We start from the raw sequence: 23,664 nt of genomic DNA on the forward strand, positions 1-23,664 counted from the left end.
CTGATCTGGACGGGGCCTCTAATTGGGTGTGCGTTGTGGTATCATACATAACATTTACAATTCAGATGTTCTCTGCTCTAGTCGTATTCACACATTCAAGCAAATCTCAATGCAAAAAAATAAATAATAAAAAAAAAAAAGCGAGATGATAATGGACTTCTGCACAGTCGTGTGAACCCGCTGTCGACATTTACATTAACACTGGGATGTTTCTCCTGCATGATAAGGCTAACCAATCTGTTCCCAACTTGAATGAAAGCCGGGTGTTATCAATTAACACTTTTGATTCTTTAGGAAAAAAAAAAAAAAAAAAAACGTTTTGAATGACTTTTGTGAGAAAGCAGAGTTTGAAATAGCCCACAGCTGTGTGGCTTATTTCCACTTCCTCTGTTTGAAGGTGAAACTCAGCCTCTGGTTATGCAGCTGCATTCATCATTCTGATAATGTAATGAAGTGGAAAATGATTATTATTTTTTATTTATTCATTTTAAATCAGGACCTCTGCTTGGTTTTAGCGCAGTTCCTTTTGTAACAGCTTATATAACCAACACACAATTGCGGTGTGCCGTTATGTAAACGTGCGCTTTTACCAGCAAACAGAGGGAAGAATTAGAGGTCAGTGTTTGTTTTAAGGTAATATGAGGGAAAAAAATATTCCAGTTATCTGGTCAGTAATAGTTGATCATCCCACCTGTATGTCTTCAAAGGATAAACTAATTTTTTCTTTAATTTTTTTTTAATTTTCATAGAAAAAAGTAGAACTAAATCCTGAATGATAATCAACAGTGCTTGTTTTTTGTTTGTTTTGTTTTATTTTGTTTCCATAGCCAACAGTAGAAGACCATAAAATATGTTGATTTTTTTTTTTTTTTTTGCCCGAAAGGTGCATGCAATAAATGTAAACCACTATGTATTAGTAGTAAAATATTTACAGTGACTCTGTACAGTTGAGCAATGTCCAAACAGCATCATTGCACTCTGACCCACACAAAATCGCGATGTATAATTGTGCTAAAACGCTAAATGAACCGATACAAATTAGCATAATTAAAAAAAACAAAAATCACTGTCTGACTTAGCTTCAGTAAAGTGCTTTAGATCCTGTTGAAAGTGAAGAAACACTGAATAAATAAAGACAAAGTGCTGTTCAGATATTGGTTTCTGAATTAATTTTGGTTTTTGTATGTGCTTCGCATTTACAATTGTAGTTACTGTTTCTCGTCTAATTATAATTGGATACATCATTTTGAAAAGCACAAAACAAGGTAAGATTTGCTCGTGGGCGTCTTGCATGAGCAGAATTTTTACTCATTACCTCCGCCAGGAGGTTATGGAATCACGTCGGTTTGTTGGTTTATTTTTTAGCAACATTACGGAAAAAGTAAACGACGGATTGCAATGAAACTTTGTGGAAAGGTGGGCCCTTGGGCTAACTTAGAATCCATTAAATTTTGGTGAAGATCCGGATCACTGTGTGGATCCAGGAATGTTTTAAAGGATTCTTTATCATTGAGAGATAGGGAGTCTTTCACATAGTTGGGCAGGCCCGCCGACAGGGGGCGTGCGGCATGCGGCGCGGCTTGGTGACTGATTTGACCTGTGGCGGAGGTCTGCGCTCTGAGTGCTAAATTCTAGTTTGAATATATATTTTGGAAAAGTCTAATTTTTCCAAATGTTTTAAAAGATCAGTTGATTAACAAAAAGAAGACTCTTAACAATTACTGATCCAGAATTAAAAAAAGAAAAGAAAAGAAAAGATGAAAACAAAAGTCAGGATTTAGTTGATCTCTCACACAATGTTTCTTTTTTTTACAATATATCTATAAACATCTTCATACCTGGTAAATGTAATGCTACAACTTTTGCAGTGTCAGTCAAAGTTATCTGATAAAATAACTAAAACTTAAAGGGATTCCAACAAAGAAAAACAAAGCAAAAAAACAAAAAAAAACAAAGAAGAAATGCTGAAAATCAATTATCTGGTTATTTCTGTAGGTCCCCTCCATCAGAAATGTCATTTGCTGGCACAGAGCTTATGTAGGATGCAATGGACTGTATGATAAGGCTGGATACACATCCACACCTAGAGATAGAGATAGGAGACCCAGTAGACGAGGTTGAAGAGACCAAACGCGGTAGGGAAAAAGATGCGTGCATACGAGTCTATCTTGGCGATGCGGATGTGCAACCGGCCGTGCCGCCAGGCTCCGGAGCGGCAGTCTTCGAAGCAGCAGAAGAAGCTGGTGCAGTCTTTTCCGTCCAGACACTCGTAGCCGTACTCCTCGTCCCGCTCCTGCATGTGCGTGGCGTTGTTCATCTGGATGGCGGTGGCCGAGCGTGGACGGATGTCCACCGTGGGTGTCTGCTTTTAACAGGAAAATTAAAAAAAAAAAAAAAAAAAAAAGAAAGAAGAAGAAGACACAATTAGCCACCGAGGCCTCAGAGCCATAATCAGGACTTCACTGACATAACAGGGGACCTCATTTAAGCACCTTTCTTTTTTTTCTTTTTTCTGTCTCTCACTTCATTTTCAGTCACTCATCAGCAAAATGTAATTTGCACCTTCAACTTGCCAATGGACCCTTTTACCCTTTTAATGTCAAGAAATACAAATAAACCCATAAGTACCACCTGCGATTGTAATTAGTGAAGCTTAGAGTAACAAAGGGTCAATCCCTGTGGAGCCCACAATGCAAATTACACCTTTGGGTTGGGGTATATAGTGGGTGGCGGAAGCAATCACGGTATTTTTAGTACAGCACTTCATTTTCGCATCATCTAGGAAGCTAATATGAAGCTAGTGCTGGGCAAAGCCCTTCCAATTTCCTGTTCGCTCATGTCATTATGTCACTCCTCCTGCATGGCAAATCACAAATTCAGTGGAAACATCACAGACATGGATGGTGATGAGCCATTTGTTCTAAAGAGAATTTTAAACAATGTTTGTAAAGCCCCGGTGATTCAAGAAAACGTCAAAATTTGGACCGGAATGGGTGCTGTAAGCATTCCTCTCTGAAATACATTTATGGGACACTGTATGCGGTAACTGGCTTATGACGCATGGGGGAAGCTAAGCTGAGGGAGGAGCGTGTGTTGGCAGATGTGAAGCGCACAGCTCAGTGTGTTTGCAGCCCACTCTTTCTGTCACTAAACGGGTTAAAATAAACCCCCCCCCAATCTGTGCTCACCACTGGAGGGCACATGCCTTTCATTTGTGTGGATTCCTAAAATAGGGCAGTGACATTAATGACTCTGTGGTCCTGTCGCCTCTAAAGGGAGACAATTAGTATTCAAATAGACAGTTTTCATCAGCTTTTTATCTTGAAATGCCACCTTTGCACAAATTAGAATTCAGGCTGTTTGGCAGATTAAATGCACTCCTTCCCCCCCCTTTGGCAGAAATGGAAGATTCCTTGACCTTGCTGATAAACTAGGGTGTCAAGCTCATCGTTTAAAAAAGACAGGAAGTTGAATGTACTCCAAAGGTAAGCCTCTAAGAAAGTCGTCTTACTGCTTCCCCTCAAGAAAGTGCCTGTAGGTCCAGTTTTATCTTTATGACACAGAATCAATAGGCTACAGTTAATGACACAGGCAGCCAGGATATAATTAATATATTTACACACTACATTATGAGTGAATAAGATCATCCAAATCAATTAATGTTTAATTGTGCAAAGAAAGAAAACACAATGTAATAAATCTTCCATGTGCCTCAGTTACGTCTCCATCAGCATTTATTCTGTCTGGGAAGGTATGCTTTGCTGCAAATTATTTACGGAAAACAATTCCAGCTTGAGTTTTAAGACAAAATGCCTGCTGTAAGCATGCATCCTCGAAACCAGCCCAAACTACTGTTGAGAGTAACACTCATTCCCTACGGCTTGTCATGTTGCCCAGCACTAGTGCAAAAACCTGCTGTCCCTTTGAAAACGATACATAACCACAACAACACAACATACGGGTTAGGTTCAGCATTTTTTTGTCCTCATTGGCGGAACCGTATGTTTGGTGAATGGCAGGATTGGCGGAGCAGGTTATGGGTCAGTTCTCAAAGGGGGATTGGTTGCACTGAAAGAAGCGCAGTGGAAGCTCAAGCAGAGGGAGCGTTAGACAGCGTCCCGCCGCATGGCCTGGTCAAGCTGGGCTATGCTGAGTTGGTGTTAGCAAAGAAAATAAATTGGTAAATAATAAAACAACAAAAAAAAGAACCATCACAGTGGCATTGGCAGCTTTAACTGGCTGAAAGTAGACAACCGCTGAAGGAAGTTAAAATGTGGAAACACTCGGGATCGTTATTGGAAAGCTCCATGTGAATCTGGTTGAACGTTTGCTGCGAGTGTTTCCCCGCTGCGTTTGGATTTCTCAACAGTGTATTTAGACTCGTGTCTCTGTGAGAAGTCTATCCTGTCTGACTTTGAAAACATTCCTCATCATTCAGCAGATTGATGTGGATTGCGCGTTAGGCTAAATTTAGATCTCTGCTATGGCTTTCGCCCACCCTGGATGCTTTTTCTTTTCCTGGGTGTTTTCAGATTATTATGTGCACTGGTTGTCTGTTTCAGTCTGTTAAGGCTCTGCTGACTCTGTAGGAAGCGTCAGGTTGAGAAGCCCAACAAACACACAGGTATAGATTTACTGGCAGGAGAAGGGAAAGAAGAGGAAGCTACTGTAGCGGCTGCTAGTTCACTGTGGTACCACAACAAAGAGTGAAACAGGACAGAGGGAGCCAGAATGAGTCCACACTGGGCCTGGACTAATACGTTCTTCTGGACATGGGATGTGTGGGATGCTTATTTGAATTTTAAAAGCTGCATAAGTATGTCTGGCTGGCTGCCTCCGCACTGTGCACTGCAGAGCGCCCCTTTTAAATGCTATCTCTGATACCCATTTAGTAACTGAGGAGGAGTACAGTAAGAATGCAGGTAGATAAAGAGGGGATAGAGAGAGGCGTATCTGCTGTAGAACAGACAGTAAAGCAGTGAGGTGCTGGGGGCTCGGAGAGCCAAAATGCAGCAGACACATGCAGTCAGACACAGGCAATATACCTTTGAGGAAAAGAGCCGGAGGAGCTTTTGTCCAGACAGGAGAAAAAAAAAAAAGAATATATGGAATTGAAGAGAGGAACAAAAAAAAAGAATATATGTAAACAAAACACAGAGAGAATGTGTGAATATTACGAGTACGATACTGTCTGAATCAAAATGAAAAGAGAGGAGATATACTGCAGAGAGACAAACATGTTACAGACAGACACACAGGGGGGGATGCATGGTGGGATATATGTATCTCACATGCTTCTTATGCCAGCATCAAAAAAATATTGCTGAAAAAAGGTAAAGATTAGATACAGACAACCCACAATTCAGAATACACACAGTCCTGGTAAGTGTGTCTTCATTTCATTAGAATTTTCATCCAGATACGTAGATTTACACGTTAATCTTTTCAACATTTCCATGCAATTCAATACATATTGTTGTGGTAATTCAGTGCATGATTCCTGAATATAAGAACTTCAATTACAATATTAATACAGTACAAAAGCATAATGAGTTTAAATCTTTACAAAGATACACATCGCATTCAAAGAAAATTATATCTGAACAATCATCCTGTCCACATACATTTTCATGAAATCATGTTATTTTCACATTTTTAGTCGTCCAAATAACTTTTCACCGAACACCTCCTCGGCTTGCATGGTTCCTCCTCCCATCATCTCTTCCAGTCATGCAGAGAACCTAGAAAAGCCCCTCTGAGACGGCGTTACACCTGCCACTTCATTATTCATTCACTCCTCCATGAGTCAGTTGGGCCAAAACTAGATCGCCCCACTTTCCCCCAAAGTTCCAGTTCAATACTCCTCATAGTTTCTGACGTCAAGTCTACTTTCAATCACCAAAAGAGAGAGAACTCTGGCTGATATTTCCGCTGCTGATGCTCTGAAATGACGTGGTGAGTGTTTGGTGCCGAGAGCTCGAGGGGGGTGAACCAAGCTGTTGTGTTCTCCGGAGGGATTTAAGGCTCATGTGAGGCCAACTCCTCTGTCATGTGACCGAGGTCTAAATTACAACTGTAACAGATGTGTGGTGGATTATGAAAAGGTTCAAACTGCACGCCTCACTCATTGAGTAATTTCACATGGTGGCCCCTGGGAAGATGCTCCCTTAGGGATACTAAGCAGAGTTCTCTCTCTCTCTCTCTCTCTCTCTCTCTCTCTCTCTCTCTCTCTCTCTCTCTCGCCTATTCCAGTTGTTAGTGTGTGGGGAAGGGCAAAAGTGCATGTTAAACAACTTGACCTTTAACCTAAAAGAATAACACACAGAGTGAAGATCATATATAAAATATCAAGAAAACCTGGAGAAACGTCAAGGAAGCTGAAAGAATATCAGAAGTTTTAGTTTTGGAAAGACGCTCACCGGGTTTTTCTTCTTCTTGTCCTTTTTGGCGCTCGGCTTCCTGTTGCTGACAAAGTAGTGCAGCGTACCGTACTCTATGAGTGCGGCAAAGACGAAGATGAAGCAGACTGAGACGAACAGGTCCATAGCAGTCACGTAGGAGACCTTCGGAAGAGATTTCCTGGCAATGGTACTCAGTGTGGTCATGGTCAGCACAGTGGTGATGCCTGGGAAAGTTATGAAACAAAAAGAGAAGATGTTGTTAAACTGTATGGGTAAAATTTAGAATATTTCATCGAGCACAGCTTTATTCACTTCTATTGAATGAATTAAAAATTCAAATGAGGCCAAATCTGTTTTTTAAAATTGAGTAAATGCATTTTTTTTCATTCAACAGATCGCATGGTTCTACATTTTATTGTAATGTAGAATGTAGGTACTCCCAAATATTGCAGTGTCAGAGGTAATTTAGGCCTAGTTTAGATGACAGCATATTCAAGTGAAAACACAAAACGTTCATTGTGTTTTGAGTGTCCGTTTACATGGCAACGGTGCTCGGAGCCACTGAAAATGCAACATTTCGAAAACGGCTGCTAGTAGGAAATAGTAAAAGGTAGTAAATAGTTCTTCTGTATATGTAAAAGTCGACAATGCATTGCAAATCAAGCAATGGAAGTAAAAAACAAAATTCATCATTGGCATATAATCATTTCACTTGAGCAATGCTTGAGCACATTTAAATCAATCACCTGGATATGACACTGAGGTCATTGTCATATTGTTTACCCCGAGATACTATAATCCCACCAAGACAACGCGACAATGACTTTGTAAGATCTGCTTCCACTTTGTTGAAGGTAAAGGCTTCAGGAAATAATTGTTGAACCAGAAAACTCTTTGCTAACCCTTTTTTTAATTGGCTATTGACACCTCGGTTTCACATGTCCTCCAAGGATTTCTTCTTGATTGTTTTCGGTATTGATCATCGGTGTCAGTTTCCCCTTTTGATAATGTGAATGTGCTTGACCGAAGGCCTGTGAAGCTCCGGGGAGCTCCGGCTCTGTGTGATCTTTTTCTAACCATCATCTGCACGATGCAATGAACTACTGCTCCGAAACATACGTGAAGTGATGGAACTAGTGAAACTAGTTAATTAGTCCTAATTAAAACAGTTTGTTAGTTGGCTGAGGACATCTTTCATTCCTGACTCTCACCTTAGTGTGAGACACCATTCTGTGTATAGTTTGCATGATCTCCCTGTATAAGTTTACTTGGGTAGTAGCATTATTACTTCACACAGATTCAAAAAGCCATAAGGCTTACCGCTAATTATCTAGTTTGACCATTTCTGCAGTGTGCGAGGCCAAGTAATTTTAATGATGCCATGTTTGCTTTTGCGTTTTAGGCACATAAAAGCGGAGTTGTTGTTTTTCTCGCTCACCATAACTCATTTAGCTTCCCCCCAAAAAATAATTGATTAGCTGCCAGTCCTTTGCAAATGACTCACTGTGTCAGTGAACATCGCAGCAAGTCCACGAAAATCAAAAGTTCCCTAAAGTTAGCCAACCACATGATTAGAATGACTTTCCATTTGCAAACTTGTGTGTGTGAATGTGTGTGTCTGTGCATGTGTGTGTCGACTGAATCCTCCTACGTTCCTCTATCGATATATGTTTCACCTCACCACTACGGCACGTAATCATCCATCAAATTTAAACCTACAAGTTAAAAAAATCTGTTGCTAACGAAGAAAGCCACAAATATTTGTGTAGAGATTAGATTAAATGAATTTGTCTGGCCAAAACATTAACTGATGCTGGTTGTTTAAGTGTGAGCTCGTAACAGTGACGAGGCCACGGGGGACTAGTGAACAGCTGTTTGACTGTCCCCTTGCTCCACATACTGCTTTACAGTTCAACTGCCGTTGACCACCACGCTGACATCCTGCAGTCCTATAACCGCCATCTGGTAACCCTTTTACTTCCTCCGACTGCCTCTAATGATGATGATGCAGATGGAGGCCGGGCGATGGCACATGACGAGGAGATGTTTGTAAGTACACAGATACGGCAGATTACCGTCAGTAGGCTCACAACCCCCAAACACCAACAAACAACTAATAACATCTACTCTTTAAATAGAACACGCACGTATGAGGACAGACTTTGTACACAAAAGACAATTTATATCTACATTTAATGTGCACTGAATGACATCAGTGTGCGTCAAGATTAATGCTGAGGTATTGTGAGCAAATTGATGTATTTCTGGATGGCACTGAAGGATTAGGAATTATGTCATCTGTATTAATCCGCTTCCTATCCACCAGGCCGCAGCGCACCTCCTGCATCATCTTTCAAAAAGGAAATTAAGACATTTGACTCCTGGTCCAATTTTGCCGTGGGATTAATGGTGTTATTACTACAACAGCAAATCATGTCTGGAGCTGCAGAGGTGCAAGAAAGGAAAACATCCTATTTTTAGAGAGATTTACGACAGACAAGGTAATGGTGATGGTGAGATAGAATGAGGGTTTCCAGCTTGCAGGCATTGTTTTACATTCAGTTATGTCCTCTAATGCTAAAAAAAAAAAAAAAAAAAATTGCATCACGCTGACTTGAGGTCAGCCTTTAGGGCCTTAAGGGGCCAAAAGGAAAGCTGACTAAGGAATATGTCTTTAACTGCATCATGAAAAAAAGAACTTCTGAGGTGTCCACCGGATGCCAAGGGCAAGTTCAAAAGCTGACAAATTTCCTTGAAATTCTCCTTTTTTGCCCTTATTTTTCAGTCCGTGTCCCCTTTTTTGCATCTTTTTAAGAAGCCACCTGCATTATTTTCATGCTGAGGCAGCATGTCGGCATCTTCCCCACTGTATTGCATAATTAATGCCTCATTAAGGCATGCAGGCAAACATATGTGCCAGGATAGGATCCTCTAATCAAGATGCACTAGATTCCTAAGAAGCTGCCCTGTCTCTGAGGTAAAAAAAAAAAAAAAAGGCATTGAGGGAATGATGTTGGGGGAAAAGACACAAAGGAAGGAACGGCGGAGAGAGGGCATCTAAGTAGACGACCTCACAATGCTGTATGAGGTGGAGCTTCCGATGTTTTTCACAGTAACTGCAGGACAACTGCAGCCTTTCTGTTTGGGTTGAGTGGCTTCATCACAAAACTCTGTCCGATTTTTTACAAATTAATTACATTTCTGTTAATTGATTATGCAATCCACCAGAAGACTTAAAGGATTTATAGTTTTCAATCAATCAGCATGTGCTGCAAATAATCAATGACAGACGGACCCTCCACCACTAATCATCTTTACCTAGCGATGTCCGCGCTGGTACGGCATCCTTATTGATCCAGAATGAAACCCAGGACAGGACAACGATAAGTGTGCAGGGGATGTAGGTCTGGATGGTGAAGTAGCCCATCCTCCTGCTCAGGTCAAAGAAGACGGTCAGCACCACATAGTCGCCTGGAGAGAGAAAAAAAAAGGACAGAAGAAGGAAAGTACAGAGTGAGAGCATTCAATGCTGTTATATCAGAGGCGTAAAGCATATCTGAGGCAAGATATTCACTTCATTATCGCATGTAAATGTACAGAAATTACAAAATTATTCATGTTGACAATGTATACACACTCTATAGTTTAAAACGGATATTTTTAGACAGTGGATCTGGTTTATTAAGTCCTTTCATATTGTCTTTGATAGTAAGAAAATAAAGTCAACACAGAAAGAGCAAACATAGATTAAACAAACTGTTAAGTCTTCAATACATAATGCTGTGTACCCAAAGTCTTCACTGCATGTTTGCCCAAGGCAACCGGAGATCTAAAATGAAACAGAGTGATTCAGAGAGCTGGGGCTTGACTTGCTTGGTTGCACACACAAACCCTTGTCTCCTGCCAGTACTTAGCTGGAACATGAATGCCAGCATCCAGCTGATGATGAGCATGCCTGGACTGGCGCTCTGACCCCAGCAGATGTTTGGTGTTCAGAGGTTGAGGTTAGCTGAGCCCAGATAGACCTGACCCTGACAATATGGATCGTCTGGCCTGTCTGTTCAAAATTCATGCAAGGCAAGCATGCCAAACACATGGACACTCAAACACTCACATATGCAGCATTTCTGCAACACACACATCCTTGCAAATGTGTTACAGACACCTTTGGCATCAGGGAGAATTCAGCCACACGAGGAAGCTGAGATATGTGACGGAAGCAATCTCATTGGACACACACACACACACACACACACACAAATTCCAACATCATCTCTGCCAGCTTGACATCCAGGCTTTCCAGCAGCTACTTTCTACTCCCTGCATGTTTCTGTGAGTTTAATGACAGTCCACTGCTGGCCTCCAGCCCAGTCAGATGTCTGCTAATGGATTAACATCAGACAATTAACATGTCGGAAACTTCCAATGGCTTCTCACCTGCAGAGTGTGAGCATGGTTTCTCACTGTGTCTGTTTAAGTGTGCACGTGTTTCCTCCCATAATATTTTTATAGGTGTTTTTGCACCAGTGTGCACACGATATTTAAAAAGGTGTGAACATTTGTCATGAATATACAGTTTTTATAACACAAACCTTTGCATGTTTTCTTACTGTGTTATATGAGTTGAATTTGTTGCACTTGTGGGAACAAAACGAAAAAAGAGGAAAAATATTTAACATTTGTTGAATATTAAGCCCTATAGTAAAAGTTACAGTCATGCAAATAGTAGGTACAAATAAAGTGAAATTTATTTAGTTCAATGCCAAAAGCACTGATGTGTGTGTGGCTCAAAAACTAAAAGTACACCTCCTCAATAGGAAGGGCCCACAAAGATGGTGCTGCAAGTCTGTGTGTGTGTGTGTGTGTGTCTGTATATTTAAGCACCCATGGCACGTTAAATATTCTCTGCAGCTGGGGACTGAACAGCTGGCTAATAATTTTCCTCATGAGAAAGGGCGCAAAACCCCAATCTGCAGTTAACTGAAAAACAGCCAACATCTGTGTATTTGTGTGTTAATGAGAGACAGAGAGAAAAAGAGAGGAGACTGTCAGTGTTTATTATGTCTGTGATCATGTACCCTGTGTGTAAGGGAGTCCTCACCGTGTCTGGACCGGGACCAAGTTTTTTTTTTTTTTTTTTTCCCCTGATTTATCCCAGCATGCACCTCTTTCATTCACCCAGCCACTGATAGCATCGTTAAATAAACCAAGTGCAATAACCTCAGAGGCACAGCCATAACTGCTCATATCACCACGTGCGCTTTCTGCTGATGCAGGCAGGTGCACGAGATATTACAGTGCACTGCCTGGGTCTGTAGGAGTACAGGAGACACATGAAGGCTGCTCTCAGGGGTCCCACAGCCCACTATTTTGTTTTTATTAACATTACATTAGTAGGGGCCCAAAACCGGGACCCCTGACAGCTGAAAAACTGCCGGTTAATACACTTATTCCAGCTTGGTCAGCAGCACGAAGCCTCCTTCCTCAGACTCTTAACGATAATGGACTTTCCACCGTGGGCTCGAGGTCGGTTGTAAGACCCTCCTGCCATACGCAGCTCCTCATCTACTCACCAGTTTCATTATGGGGTGCATTACTTGCCAAGAAGACACTTTGAGGAGGTGTTATCGACCCATGCCCTCCATTCTGGCAGCGTGATGCATCGGTATCAGAATGCCAGCCATTACAGCGCTGTAGTAATGCATCAGTTTGTTAATGACTTCCTGATTCCACTCAAAACAAAATGGTTTCCAGTTCCTTCACTGGCTTAAGTGTTTGGCAGGGATTTTTTGCAACATAACCATTTGGGGAGGGAAGAGTTTAGTGCTTCGGAGAAACAGTCCCAATGCAATTAGTGGATCGTGTGAACGCGGATTTGTTTTACATGGAGATGGTATATGTGCAGGTTGAGTAGTGTAATGTGATTTTGAAGTATGAAGCTGTTTTGAAAAATGGAGCAAGTGTGTTGGAGGAAATATTATTAGTGTGTAATATTGATATATCAATATTTGATATCTGGCAGATACAAAAATCATTATTATGGTGCAGAATGTGTCTGTTATGCAATTCATTTTCAGCAAAATAGATCCATTTTTACAAGATTTATAATCTTTTCATCATTTATGGATCTAAAAACAGGAACTTTGGTATTTGTGAAATCTGTGGCCGAAGTAAAATGAAGACACGACAGTGATTCACACTGATCAGCCAAACCATACGGTATTATACAGTACATTACTTCTCCCGTTTGCTGCCACGACCCACTGAAAACATCTATTTGTTCCTGGAAGTTGTGAAATAGAACCTTTATTAATCCTCATGCATCAAAAATACTCATCCATCCATGACCCTGTTGCTGGGTTCAAATTCTTTTATGATAAAGCAACCTGGATAGGGACAGGGAATACCCGCAAAAAGCTGAAATAGTCACTTAGCCATTACAGTTTTCCTGCTTCTCTCACATCAACTTTGAGGACAAAATGTTCACCGGTTGCGTAATGAACACCACCCACTAACAAGTGCCGTGATGAAGAGATAATCAGTGCAATTCACCACATTTCTCAGTGTCTTAATGTCATGAATGTTTCACTGTCATTTATAGATGTATGGAATATTGTTTTCTTTCCAGCTCCAGAAAAGCATCATGTCTGCATCAGGGATGCCTGCTTTATTTTTTTCTTGGTATGACACTGAAATGAAATTAATTTTGTCACGCAGCACTAATTTTTTTTTTTCACTCGGAAGACGTCAGCCTAACATATTGGTAACATGTTCCTGACGCTGCCGCAGTGTTGCCCATTCCCACACCATACAATGCTGATTCCTCGAAATACGCATGGAATTAATTTTAACACCTGACAGTCATTATAAAGGCAGGGAAGAAGTACGGAAATATATGCGTGTGGAATGCAAGAAAAAAAAAAAGAAATCTGTCATATGTGATGCTACGGTCTAGCAGCATTTCATGTGTATTCAACAACGCCCACATCGTCAGTGATCCTCCAAGCAGAGTCAGGCGTCGTTCATTCACCACCGTCCGCTGCAAGACGCAAATCTCTTGGACAAGCAAGCCAATCACTGTTGTTCTCAGAAGTTCAGTGTTTGAAAAATCTTCTTTACGTGATCAGCGCGATCCCGCTGCTTTCAATTCCACGCTGTGTCTTTTGTTTATAATTCCTGAATGAAGAATGCCGATGGCAGCCGTGTGAAAAATCAACTTAGCAAGACAACAACTCAAAAGTATTGTTTGTATTAAGATACGGTTTGAAATATTTTTATTACCATCACACATTTTCTTGGCAAAAGCGAATTACAACAGGCTGATGTAATCTCGGGAAAGCAATAAAATCTTGGCGGGCATGATCATTCATCAGAAAATAGTGTTGCATTTATTGTTAAAGGCCACAGAGACAACGCACTCGACAGAATTGGACTCACACTGGAGAAGAAGTGAAAATCATTCTTCTCATATTCTTCTATAAGAGCGTGGCACAAGTGCAAAGATGATTGTTATATTATTATTACAGTGCGGAGATTTCTATAACTTTCCTTATTTCATAAGAGTGTTATTCTTGCAAGATCGCAGTATGGCTGTACATTATTGCAGGGTGGCCGCAGGGGAGTTTATAAGAATGGAAACAAGGTAATTCAGGATTGCTGACCAGAAGAAAAAAGAAAAAGAAAAACTGTCACATGAAAGCATTATTCCGCTGGCAGCCTGGCATTAAATTGGCGTGGATATAGATGAGCGGGGACGACCCGAGGCACATGCTGGCCATCCGATGAAGGGAGACAGGCCAGACACATCGTGGAGCTGCTGACAGGCTGTCTCACCAGGCACCTCTCCCGTCAAGGGTCATGCATATGAGAGGTGACACCGTGCGCGCGCACGTGCGCGTACGTGTCCGTGCTTGTAGCGTTCGGGGAAGATAGGAGCCATGCTAAATGACCGGGGTTATGCCATGCCTGGTTGTCAGGGTCAACAGTCTCTGGGGAGAACATTAACTCGCCATCTTCTCTGACGTGACTCAAAGCCATATGTGAGTGATTAGCTAGTTACCATGGCTTTGCCGTTTGCCTCCACGGGGTACGGCAGCTATTCATACCCGATAGTGGGTGGCGAGATGATGTCACGGTAAAAAAAAAAAAAAAAAAAAAAAAAAACGAGCCGGCATTGTCATGGTGAGTAACTGCAGCAACGCAGCGGCATGACTGAACAGCAGACAGGAATCTACAGAGCGTGATTGCCTTGTTGTTATCATTGTGTTTACCGTGACGGGGACAGATGATTATCCGTCTCTCAGACGTACCAATAGGTCTCAAATTATAGCGCGCAACGATTTGTAGGATTTATGACGAGTAGTCACAAGCTGACAAAACTGTTTTCTTTTGCATTTTATAAAAATGTTGCTTGGAGAAAATTAAAAGTTTGGAAGAGTTTTCATGTTCGCGTCACTGTTTACGTGCGGAAATGCTTCCTCAACCTGTTTTTCCCCCCCCCAGCTTTTTTGGGTAATATTTTGCGATATTGCAACATTATGAGCAAAGTTGAAAGACAAAATTTAACCTTTGTCCTTTAGCTCGAAGTGATTAGTCACTTAACATAACGTGAAAACACATTTTGAATTTTTGTTTCAGAAAAGTTTTGCATCTTCACATCACTGTTCACACAGAAATGGCAGAAATGATGACAAAAATGTAGTTTTCATGTTGGACTACAAGTGGATGCTGTTTGTTTTTGTCATGAAATAACACACATGCATGCAGAGAACTATTTCTTAACTTTGTTGTGAATACCCATAAGCATTCTGGATGTTTGCTATGTGTCATTCAAAATATATTTTTTGTTTTTCTATTCTGCAGCTGTAGCTCATATTAAAAAAAATATGTTTTAGGAATGATCATAGCAGCACACAGTAATTACCAAACAGACCACATAACTGGCGCTTCTGTCATGTGAGCTGAACAGCCGCTTTCTGCCCAAACACGCCTGGGCTACTTTCTGTGGAGGCATTTTGGGCAACCTGAAATCAATTGCCAAAATTAATTTCTATTGTGTCATTTAATCAAAAACAAGGCCAAGATATTCTCTCCGTCTGCAATCGTTTCATCTCTGTCCCAGCTCACTCTTGTCTAAAAATGGCTTCATTATTTCTTATTCGCACGCTGAGGAGTGAGATGTGATTCACACTCGTTATGTAAGCAAAGAAAAAAAAAATGTAATTTCATTTTTAATATATCACCTCTTTTCGGTCTGTGGTTTATGTTTCTGTTGCATTCAGTGGAGTTGGGTGAAGGAACTGCTCCTCACTCTGCATTCACAACACCAAAGAGACAAATGGGAGGACAGCTGATCGGAGCAAATGCAAACCAAAAAAGAGAAAATCTTTCCTCCAAGGATTTGGATCCTCTTAAATCAAACGAATGTATCGGTGGCTCCACCTCGTGACTAATATTTTTTGGAGTTTTGCTTAATAAACTGTGATTTTCAAGAAGTGTGATTCATGCGTATAAATGGTTTTGCTTTGAATTCTGTTTCATTGTTTTGTCGCTATGTCCAGAAAAGAACACTCTCAAGAACAACCACAACACAAACAGTCTCTTTTTTTGCAATAAACAGAGGCACTGAATATTAAGCTGCAGCCACTCTAACCCCTCTGAGGAGCGAAACGCCTTCAGAGAGTCTAACATAAAATTAAAGGGCCAGCACATCAAAGCTGTTACCATATTTTTCCATCACTAAGAAATGAGCGAGTGAAAACAAACACCCTGGCAGGAACAGCTCATCACTGCAGATTTTAGTTTTCAAAACACTCATTTACACTCCAGATCTCTTTTTTTTTTTTTTTTTTGAAAGATAGTAACCGTAACTAAAATTATGTTGGAGGAAATGAAACAAACAAAAGGAAGGTCTTATGGAGCTGACTGTCAGAGATGACGAACAGAAGTCTTATTGTAATGTCTGCTATAATGACACTTTAATAACTTTTAAAAACTGAATCATACTACTATACCATATTGTCAAGATGATTTTTCAGCCAAGATAGCATAAAATTCTGTTTTTTTTTTTACAATGGCAATGATGCCTTTTAAAGCTAAATTGGATGGATAAGCTCAGAAAAACATTGTATGAGAGCAATCAGTTCACATTTCATTGCCAAAGGCTTTGCGCTATTACAGATTAGAGTTTTGGATCGCTGGTTTTAGGCTTTTAAATATAATTAATTATAGACGGCACGCTGCTTTATCTGTACGCTCGCTCAGAATGGGGAGCGTGTTTTTTTTTTTTTTTTCTTTAAGTTGTTGTTGAAAACAAAACACGTGAGCCCTCAGAAAATGCTGTGCACCTTATAAATAAACATGCCCCTGCGCTTTGGTTCACTGAGTTAACTTGCGTGGATTCAAACATCTGCTGCACTGATTTATGAACAGTTTAACTGAGGGTAACAGACTTAGTGAAGAGAGGTTAATCCTCGCTGTAAACAAAACTCCAAGCTTGGGACACTCAAAATTTAAAGTCACCACAGACACATGTATTAGCATAATACGCACTTGATATAAAAGCAGCTGTACTCATGACCCCGTTCAAGCATATTTTGTAGGACACGTGGCACATATTCCAGCTGAAGAGGTTTGATACCACAATAAAAGACCAAAGAAATATATTTTTTTTTTCCTTGTGCTATTAGAATTATGATTCAGAGGAGGTTAGTCATTCTACTTAAACTGCAATTCTCAGATTTGCCCTCATATGAATTGTATTAACCAACCAGAGAGCTTATTTTTTTACAAAAAAAAAATCCTGTACTTATGGCTAATTACTTTGAAAGCTGGGGTTGCAACATATTACTTGAGGCTAATAAGCTGACTGAGAAGAATAAGTAGGACCCTGGCAAGAAACTTTATAACACTGTATTGAGCAATAAGGGGCTTGGCCTGGGAAGAATTGCTCCACAGAGCAGCATCAGCTGCGAACTGCTTTTGGCCTCGAAACCGGCTCCATGCATCTCGGCAGTGTAGCAAAGAAATAAGGATGGTGTCGTTTATTTTGTCTGGGTGCCTGCTTTAATGAGAACGTATGCACGCAGACTCTATTTAGGCAAGAGCCGTAGCTGCTGCAATGCACGATTTATAAAATCCCTGACAAAATAATCCCTCTTGTTCTGCTTTAGAAATACTAAAAGATATACTTTGTAAGAAACACTTGATGCTTGTGTATTGCTCTGAATTTACTTAAGAAGTCAGGTGTATTAAGTACACTCATTTTGGACTTGTTAAATGAGAAAAGCTTTCAGGTTTGTGATTCATTATGCCTAAATATTTAATTAATTTATTCTTGGTTCTGGGAAACTTGGATCATTTCTTGTAAGTTTACCGGCCATTTTATTGCATGTGTTGTAATATATGCTGTGTATGCATGCATATATGCATGTTATCATCACAATGTAAGAAAACTGTCAGTGTATCTAATGAGTGAGATCGATTAATTAAACCAAATGATTTAATATTTGAAGGGACCTCTTTGTCCTGTAAGCTGGCCTTTGCTGTGAATGAGAACCCCGGTATTATAAATATGTCACCGTCTGTCCTCTTCCCCCTTCAAGTTTATAAAGTATCTGCTTGTCAAGATTTAAGACCAACATCAGCTCAGTGCTAACCTCTCAGTATTTATGTTGTTTTAGTTGTGAAGAAGCCTTTAAATGACATCTGAAGCCAAAGAGGGACTCAAACTTACAAAAAAAAGGCATTTTTTGACAGCTTTGACCTGCTTTGGTATTGGCTAAGCATCCCATTCTTTTTTTTTCCTGTCTTACTTATTTTTTTTTATCCTCTTTTATCCATTATGCATCTCTCCGCCTCATGACCTCCATCTTTGCCTAGCAGCGTCGCAGCTGAAAAACAGGAACTAACAACGTTGCTTATTTGCATTCACTTGCTTTCTCTCGCTTGCAAATTAGATGACTTTAATTCTGTAGCCCGTGTATTTCAGTGTCCTAGTTTATCACTCTGAAACTAATGCTGCAGCTGCAGTTGTGCGGCGGGGAGGTTTGGTGTCATTAAAGAGCTTTAAAAGAGAACGGGAACAACTCCTTTCGTATATTAAGGTATTTGGAAGCTGCGACCTTGCTAAGTAAAACAATATCCTTGTGCTTCACAACCTCAGACAACTTCTTGGCTCATTATTCACCACATATTACTGTGTGCGTCACGGTCTGCCCATCAAATGAAAAAAAAAAAAAAAAAGGCAGAAGACTGATAATTGAACACGCCACAGGGACAAACCAAATGACCGGTTCTTTGAATCTGCGCTGCGCACCAAAGGGCGCTCTTTTATATGCTGGTGGCAGTCGATCGAAAGGAAAACAAGAGCCTGTTTTTCCCAAAGCAATCTCTCCTCCTATGGCCTATCGCCATTCCCTGTTTTCAGGTGTTAATTACTGGCTTATTAGACTGTCAACAGAGAAAGGCAGACAGAGAGAAAGAGAGAGAGGGAAAAACACGGAGGGGGGAGGGGGAGCGCTTTAAAAGTAGGACACAGGAATACACCAGGCACAAAATAAAATCATCTCTTTGTCAGAGTAAGCAGTGGATAAGGTTGGGGAGTGGGGGCTGCATGGAGCCGACACTTGTAAATGTAAAGACTGTGAGCTTACGGGGCGGGTGCGGATGTGTGTATGGAGCATGGGAGAGGGGATAGGGAAGAGTGTAAATTGGTATTTAACTTCACAAAGGAAGGATTCGGGCTGAGTCAGAGCATCCTTTCCTCCCACTCCTGCCAATCACAACTATCACCCAGAAGCAAGAGGGAGAGCTCATGGACGGGGCGGGGGAGGAGAGCGACGCATTAACAAGTGTAACATGCCGTAGCTAATTGATGGCTCGCGTTCTCCTTAACCTTTAAAAAGTGCAACACCTATATAATGTGGTTTCTGTTATCTGATAAGAACCTGGAAGGTGTAACTCCTGTGAAAAGGTTACTGTTAAACACACAGCGCATTTTCCCCTCTTGCCTCTGCAGGCGATCTTCTCCTCCATCGAGCTCTGGTCCTCGAAGAGCCTGAGAGTCCTGCATGATGTCTCCACTGAACAGAAAAGTTTTATGTGTGTAGAATCTGCTGGAGCGCCTCTCTCAGCTTGAAAGTCACAGCTAGAGAGTGTTGATTATCTCAGGGAAGTCTGGTTGCCTCCATTTTGGTTGCTGTTATTACAGCTCTTCCTGCTGTCTGCCGATCTCTAACCAACCCCTACCCCTACCCCTACCATGGTCGGCCAATCTGGCCAAACCACCAAGAAAATTATAAACATTTCTGAATTTCTGAAACAAAGATATTGAAAACGTAAAATAAAACAGCCATTTTCTTTATGTTATATAGTTGAAAGTCAGTGACTAGCGCCTTCTCAGATTTTAGTTTACTTGTTGCATAAAGTTGAGTCTACAGTCTCTAGTGGCCTCCAGTGGACAGTTCTTGGCACAGATGTCCTGCTTCACTGGGTTTTGCTCCAGCCATCTTCTCTCTCTTGCTCCAGTTCTGCCCACTTGTGCCGTAGTGTGTCATACTCGCTTCCATCCGAAGCATTTAAAAAGCAGCATTTTAAATACCCTCCATCAAAGTTAAACGCAATGGACTTTTGATTGCAGGGCCAGGTGTCTGTTGATGGCAGGCAGCATGTTCCTCTTGTTCCCGAGGCCCCCTGTGTTGCTTGCAGAACTTGGCATGAAAACAGAGCTGAGAAATACTCCTTTTCCAGTCCTCGCTCGAGAAGATAAAGGACATTTCAGGTCATATTCAACCACAGTGCTTTGCTATAGCTGGTGTGAATGTGGCTCTAGCATAATTCGCATTTTCTCCATAGTATCCCCAGTTACCTGCTATCTTTCAGTTTGCATTTAATCCCTTTAAATCTGACCACGTTCCCTTTCTTGCACTGTGTCACACACACCTAGTTTGAGTGACATTTCAAAATTGCTTCTGTAGATCTGAACAGATTGTAGAGTTTGATAGATAGCGGTTGCTCCGTTCTGTAGTGGGTCTCTACCTCTCATTAAGATGGCGTGAAGAAGGTGATTCAGTCCTGTGCGTAACGGCAGGACGGACAGAGCATCTATTTAGTGAGAATCAGCTTGCAGAATTCAGTGATGGGGGTTTAGAACCCTGTTGAATTTCTACATCTAGTGTGAGGCATTGAGCTTTCCACTGTGATAAAGGCAAGATGATCACATCTTTCCGTAGGTATGATATTCAGTTTCAGGCCTGCTGCTCCTCCTACCTAATTTTGGGTGGGAAGAGATCCACTATCGGACTCATCATCTTGGCTGACATTTATATTGCACCTCTTTCAACCTTATTTTTGATGGCAGTTGTCGTGTGTGGATGAAGGGGACAGTGTGTTACCAGTTGTTTACGTCTTACTATGAATCAGGACTGTCAAACATAAGGCCCGTGGGCCAAAACCAGCCTCCGAGACGCACCAATCTGGCCACAAAATCACCAAGCAAATTATAAAAACAAAAGATTTTCTTTAAACTAATTTCTTCAATGTAGCAGACAGACCACAACACCGAGACTGAGGTAAGAGTTTGGTGATACTGTTATAAAAGATAACTACCTCAACATGAGCCAAAAACCCTCAAGGCCATGCTGTCAGGACGAGTCTGTAAAAACATGCATAATGTAACTTTTTTTTTTCACTGTATATTGCACCAGGAGGTATCATTAAAATTGGTTTCGTGTTGATATTGTAGCCATTTTTATTAGGGACTGTTTTCTTTAAACACAGTTTTTATTCATTTTAATGAATAAAGAGCAATGAACATGCCCACACAATCACTTGTACACATAGCCTATACCATCAAACAAATCATCATCTTGATCAATTGTTAACTTTGTAAGCAAATCACCTTAAGGACTAGTCATCGTTCCATATGTCAGGTTGGATGTCACGGCCCAGACTGCCCAAAATCTATCATGTTTGTTCTTAATGAAACAACTGATCTTCTCCAGGGCAAAGTAAAGAGTCATTCCTTTAAACCACCGTGAAATACCACAGAGTGACTCTTTCTTCCATGAACCTGCAATACAGAGTTTAGCTTCCAGAAAACCAACATTAAGCAGGGACTTCAGGCTGGTTGGGATAATGAAATTGTCGACATAGATATTTAAAATGCACACTTTAGGATGTAATGGAATCTCTTAAAAATTATCTGGCCAATCACAGACAGCGTAGCCTTCCAAAAAGATGATACCTGAGGACACTCCCATATATATGGTGTTTGCATTTAATTCGTGTGTCAGGAATATGAGTGTTAAAGTAATGCAACTTCACCATTATATTGCTGAGTAAGCCACTGATATTGTAACAATTTGGAGTTTGTATTGGCAGATTGAGTTTGAACAGGATGCAGGCCTCTGCCCACTCCTCTCCCAACACAGTTTGCTGCATGTCTGTTTCTCATGCTTTCAAAATATTGTCCCAAGATTCATTAGAGCATTTTGTTTTTTGTTTTTTTTTTTTGTAAAAAATGGACATTTTCATTAAAGGTGCATTAAGGAGTTTTACAACCTTAAAAATACTTATTTTCCACCATAAATATGTTACACATTTTTAATGATGTGTACAATGTGCCCTGACATGATTTTACCAGTCCAGCAACTATACCGGTATATATATTTCCAGACGCTCGCTCAAGTGTGAATATCTGAAATCATGCCGTCATGTGACATAAAGGTAACAGGAAACATATTTATTACCATCGAAACATCATTATTTTGCAATTGTATCTTCTATTTTCTTTTTAAAATCTTATTATGTCTTTTTTCTACAGCTCTGTATTCGAGAGATCAGGCGTAATTCATGAAAGGGACTTATGTATTGAAAAGTGGCATAATTGAGCACAGCATGCCGGAGCTCTCGCAGGTGTTTTATTTGATCAGGGATTCAACGTCTCAGAAACAATAATAAAAAAAAAAAAAAAGAAAGAAAAAAAAAACACCGGTATTTGGGTTTTATTGCTTTTTGTCTCCTTGTATTATTTCTTGATTAAAGCAGGCAGACAGTGACAAGGATCCTCAGTGGCCTCTTTTTTTTTGTAAAGAATCTCACGGTATACTATTTTCCCTTTCATTTGCTCTGGATCATGTCACCAGGGGGGAGTTTCACAAAGCTCCTGACAGTTCCTGCCACTGTCGTGTCCGATCTCTTTTTCAACGAGTGACTCTTTGTTTGGAAGAGCAACGAAAACAAACATTTGCTTCATCAAAGCCCATTAAATGACATTTACTCTCGACACAGTTTAAATGTTATCAAAGGCCTCAGTGACAAGGACCAAAGGTCTCGTAACACGACCGTGTTTTCAAGTGAAGATGGAAATTTACTTTTTTTTCCTCACCTTTCTAGTTGAAGGTGAATCAAGACATTGTGAGATAATTAACATTTCAAAGCCGACAAAAATAGGTTAGAATTATCATTCAAACTAATAGTTAATTTACTATAAGTACTGTTTGTTTGCCAGTAGTGTATGTCAGCCTTGTCTCCTATTTACACACTAAAGAGCAAGAAAACAATGATCCACTTCCCATGTTGTAGAGACAATCCTTGGGGTGTCAGAGTGAATGTGCGAGTATGACAACCTTTTAGAACTGTGATAAAACATATGTATCAACATTCATGGACTTGTTTTGCTGACTGTTTTTTCTCTGGCCAAGCCATTTCTATTTAACCACAATGCCTCTAGATTTGCCCCATCAAAGAATCATCTGGAAACTGTGGCGCTCCGTAATCGGGAGAAGGCCACTGATGTGTCCCTGGGCTTTCTCCACTCAAACTGAATCACACAGGCGGGCGCACACAGACAACGGGGCTGCACGGCATGGCTTTTGGAAGGTCACTCTAAGAATAGCTCCCAATACATAAAAAAAAAAAGCCTCATATTCAGTGGAGAGCGCATACTGAAATGTGCAGGCGAGCAAGTGGTCACAAAAACATGCAATAATTCATGGATGCAGGCACAGGCCAAAGCACTCTGTCTGTACTGTCAAACACACATGGATATGGACCGCTGGCTGATGCACACAGGGGACGTTTGTGCTAAGCTTAAAGGGCAGCAAATTAACCACCTCATGTCCCACTCCAACAATCCCATTATTCATTGCTGAGGAAAGTGAGTCGACTTGAAAAGCAAGGAAATAAAGACAGCGAGTAGCATTGATTCTTTTATTGCTATGACGAAAAAGCCTCTTGGCCATCTGAGCGACTTTTTTTATGC

General features: G+C 40.7%; 1 protein-coding gene across 4 annotated transcripts in view; it reads right to left on the reverse strand.

Moving 5' to 3' along the window:
• Positions 1–1,939: 1,939 nt before the first annotated feature.
• The window catches only part of gabrg2 (gamma-aminobutyric acid type A receptor subunit gamma2), a 46,832-nt gene continuing 25,107 nt past the window's right edge, over positions 1,940–23,664 (reverse strand). The window contains exons 7-10 of one of the 4 annotated variants that reach the window (XM_030100505.1): positions 9,720–9,872; positions 6,420–6,625; positions 5,046–5,069; positions 1,940–2,362 (exon numbers count right to left, since the gene is read on the reverse strand). In XM_030100505.1, the coding sequence (XP_029956365.1) occupies positions 2,084–2,362; positions 5,046–5,069; positions 6,420–6,625; positions 9,720–9,872 (662 nt within the window). In that variant the 3' untranslated portion in view covers positions 1,940–2,083. Of the gene's footprint in view, positions 2,366–5,045; positions 5,070–6,419; positions 6,626–9,719; positions 9,873–23,664 lie in introns of all 4 variants that reach the window. The other 3 variants (XM_030100504.1, XM_030100507.1, XM_030100506.1) reach the window with 3 other exon arrangements.

The sequence above is a fragment of the Salarias fasciatus genome, chromosome 10 (genome assembly GCF_902148845.1).
Source record: "Salarias fasciatus chromosome 10, fSalaFa1.1, whole genome shotgun sequence".
Taxonomy (NCBI): Eukaryota; Metazoa; Chordata; class Actinopteri; order Blenniiformes; family Blenniidae; genus Salarias; species Salarias fasciatus.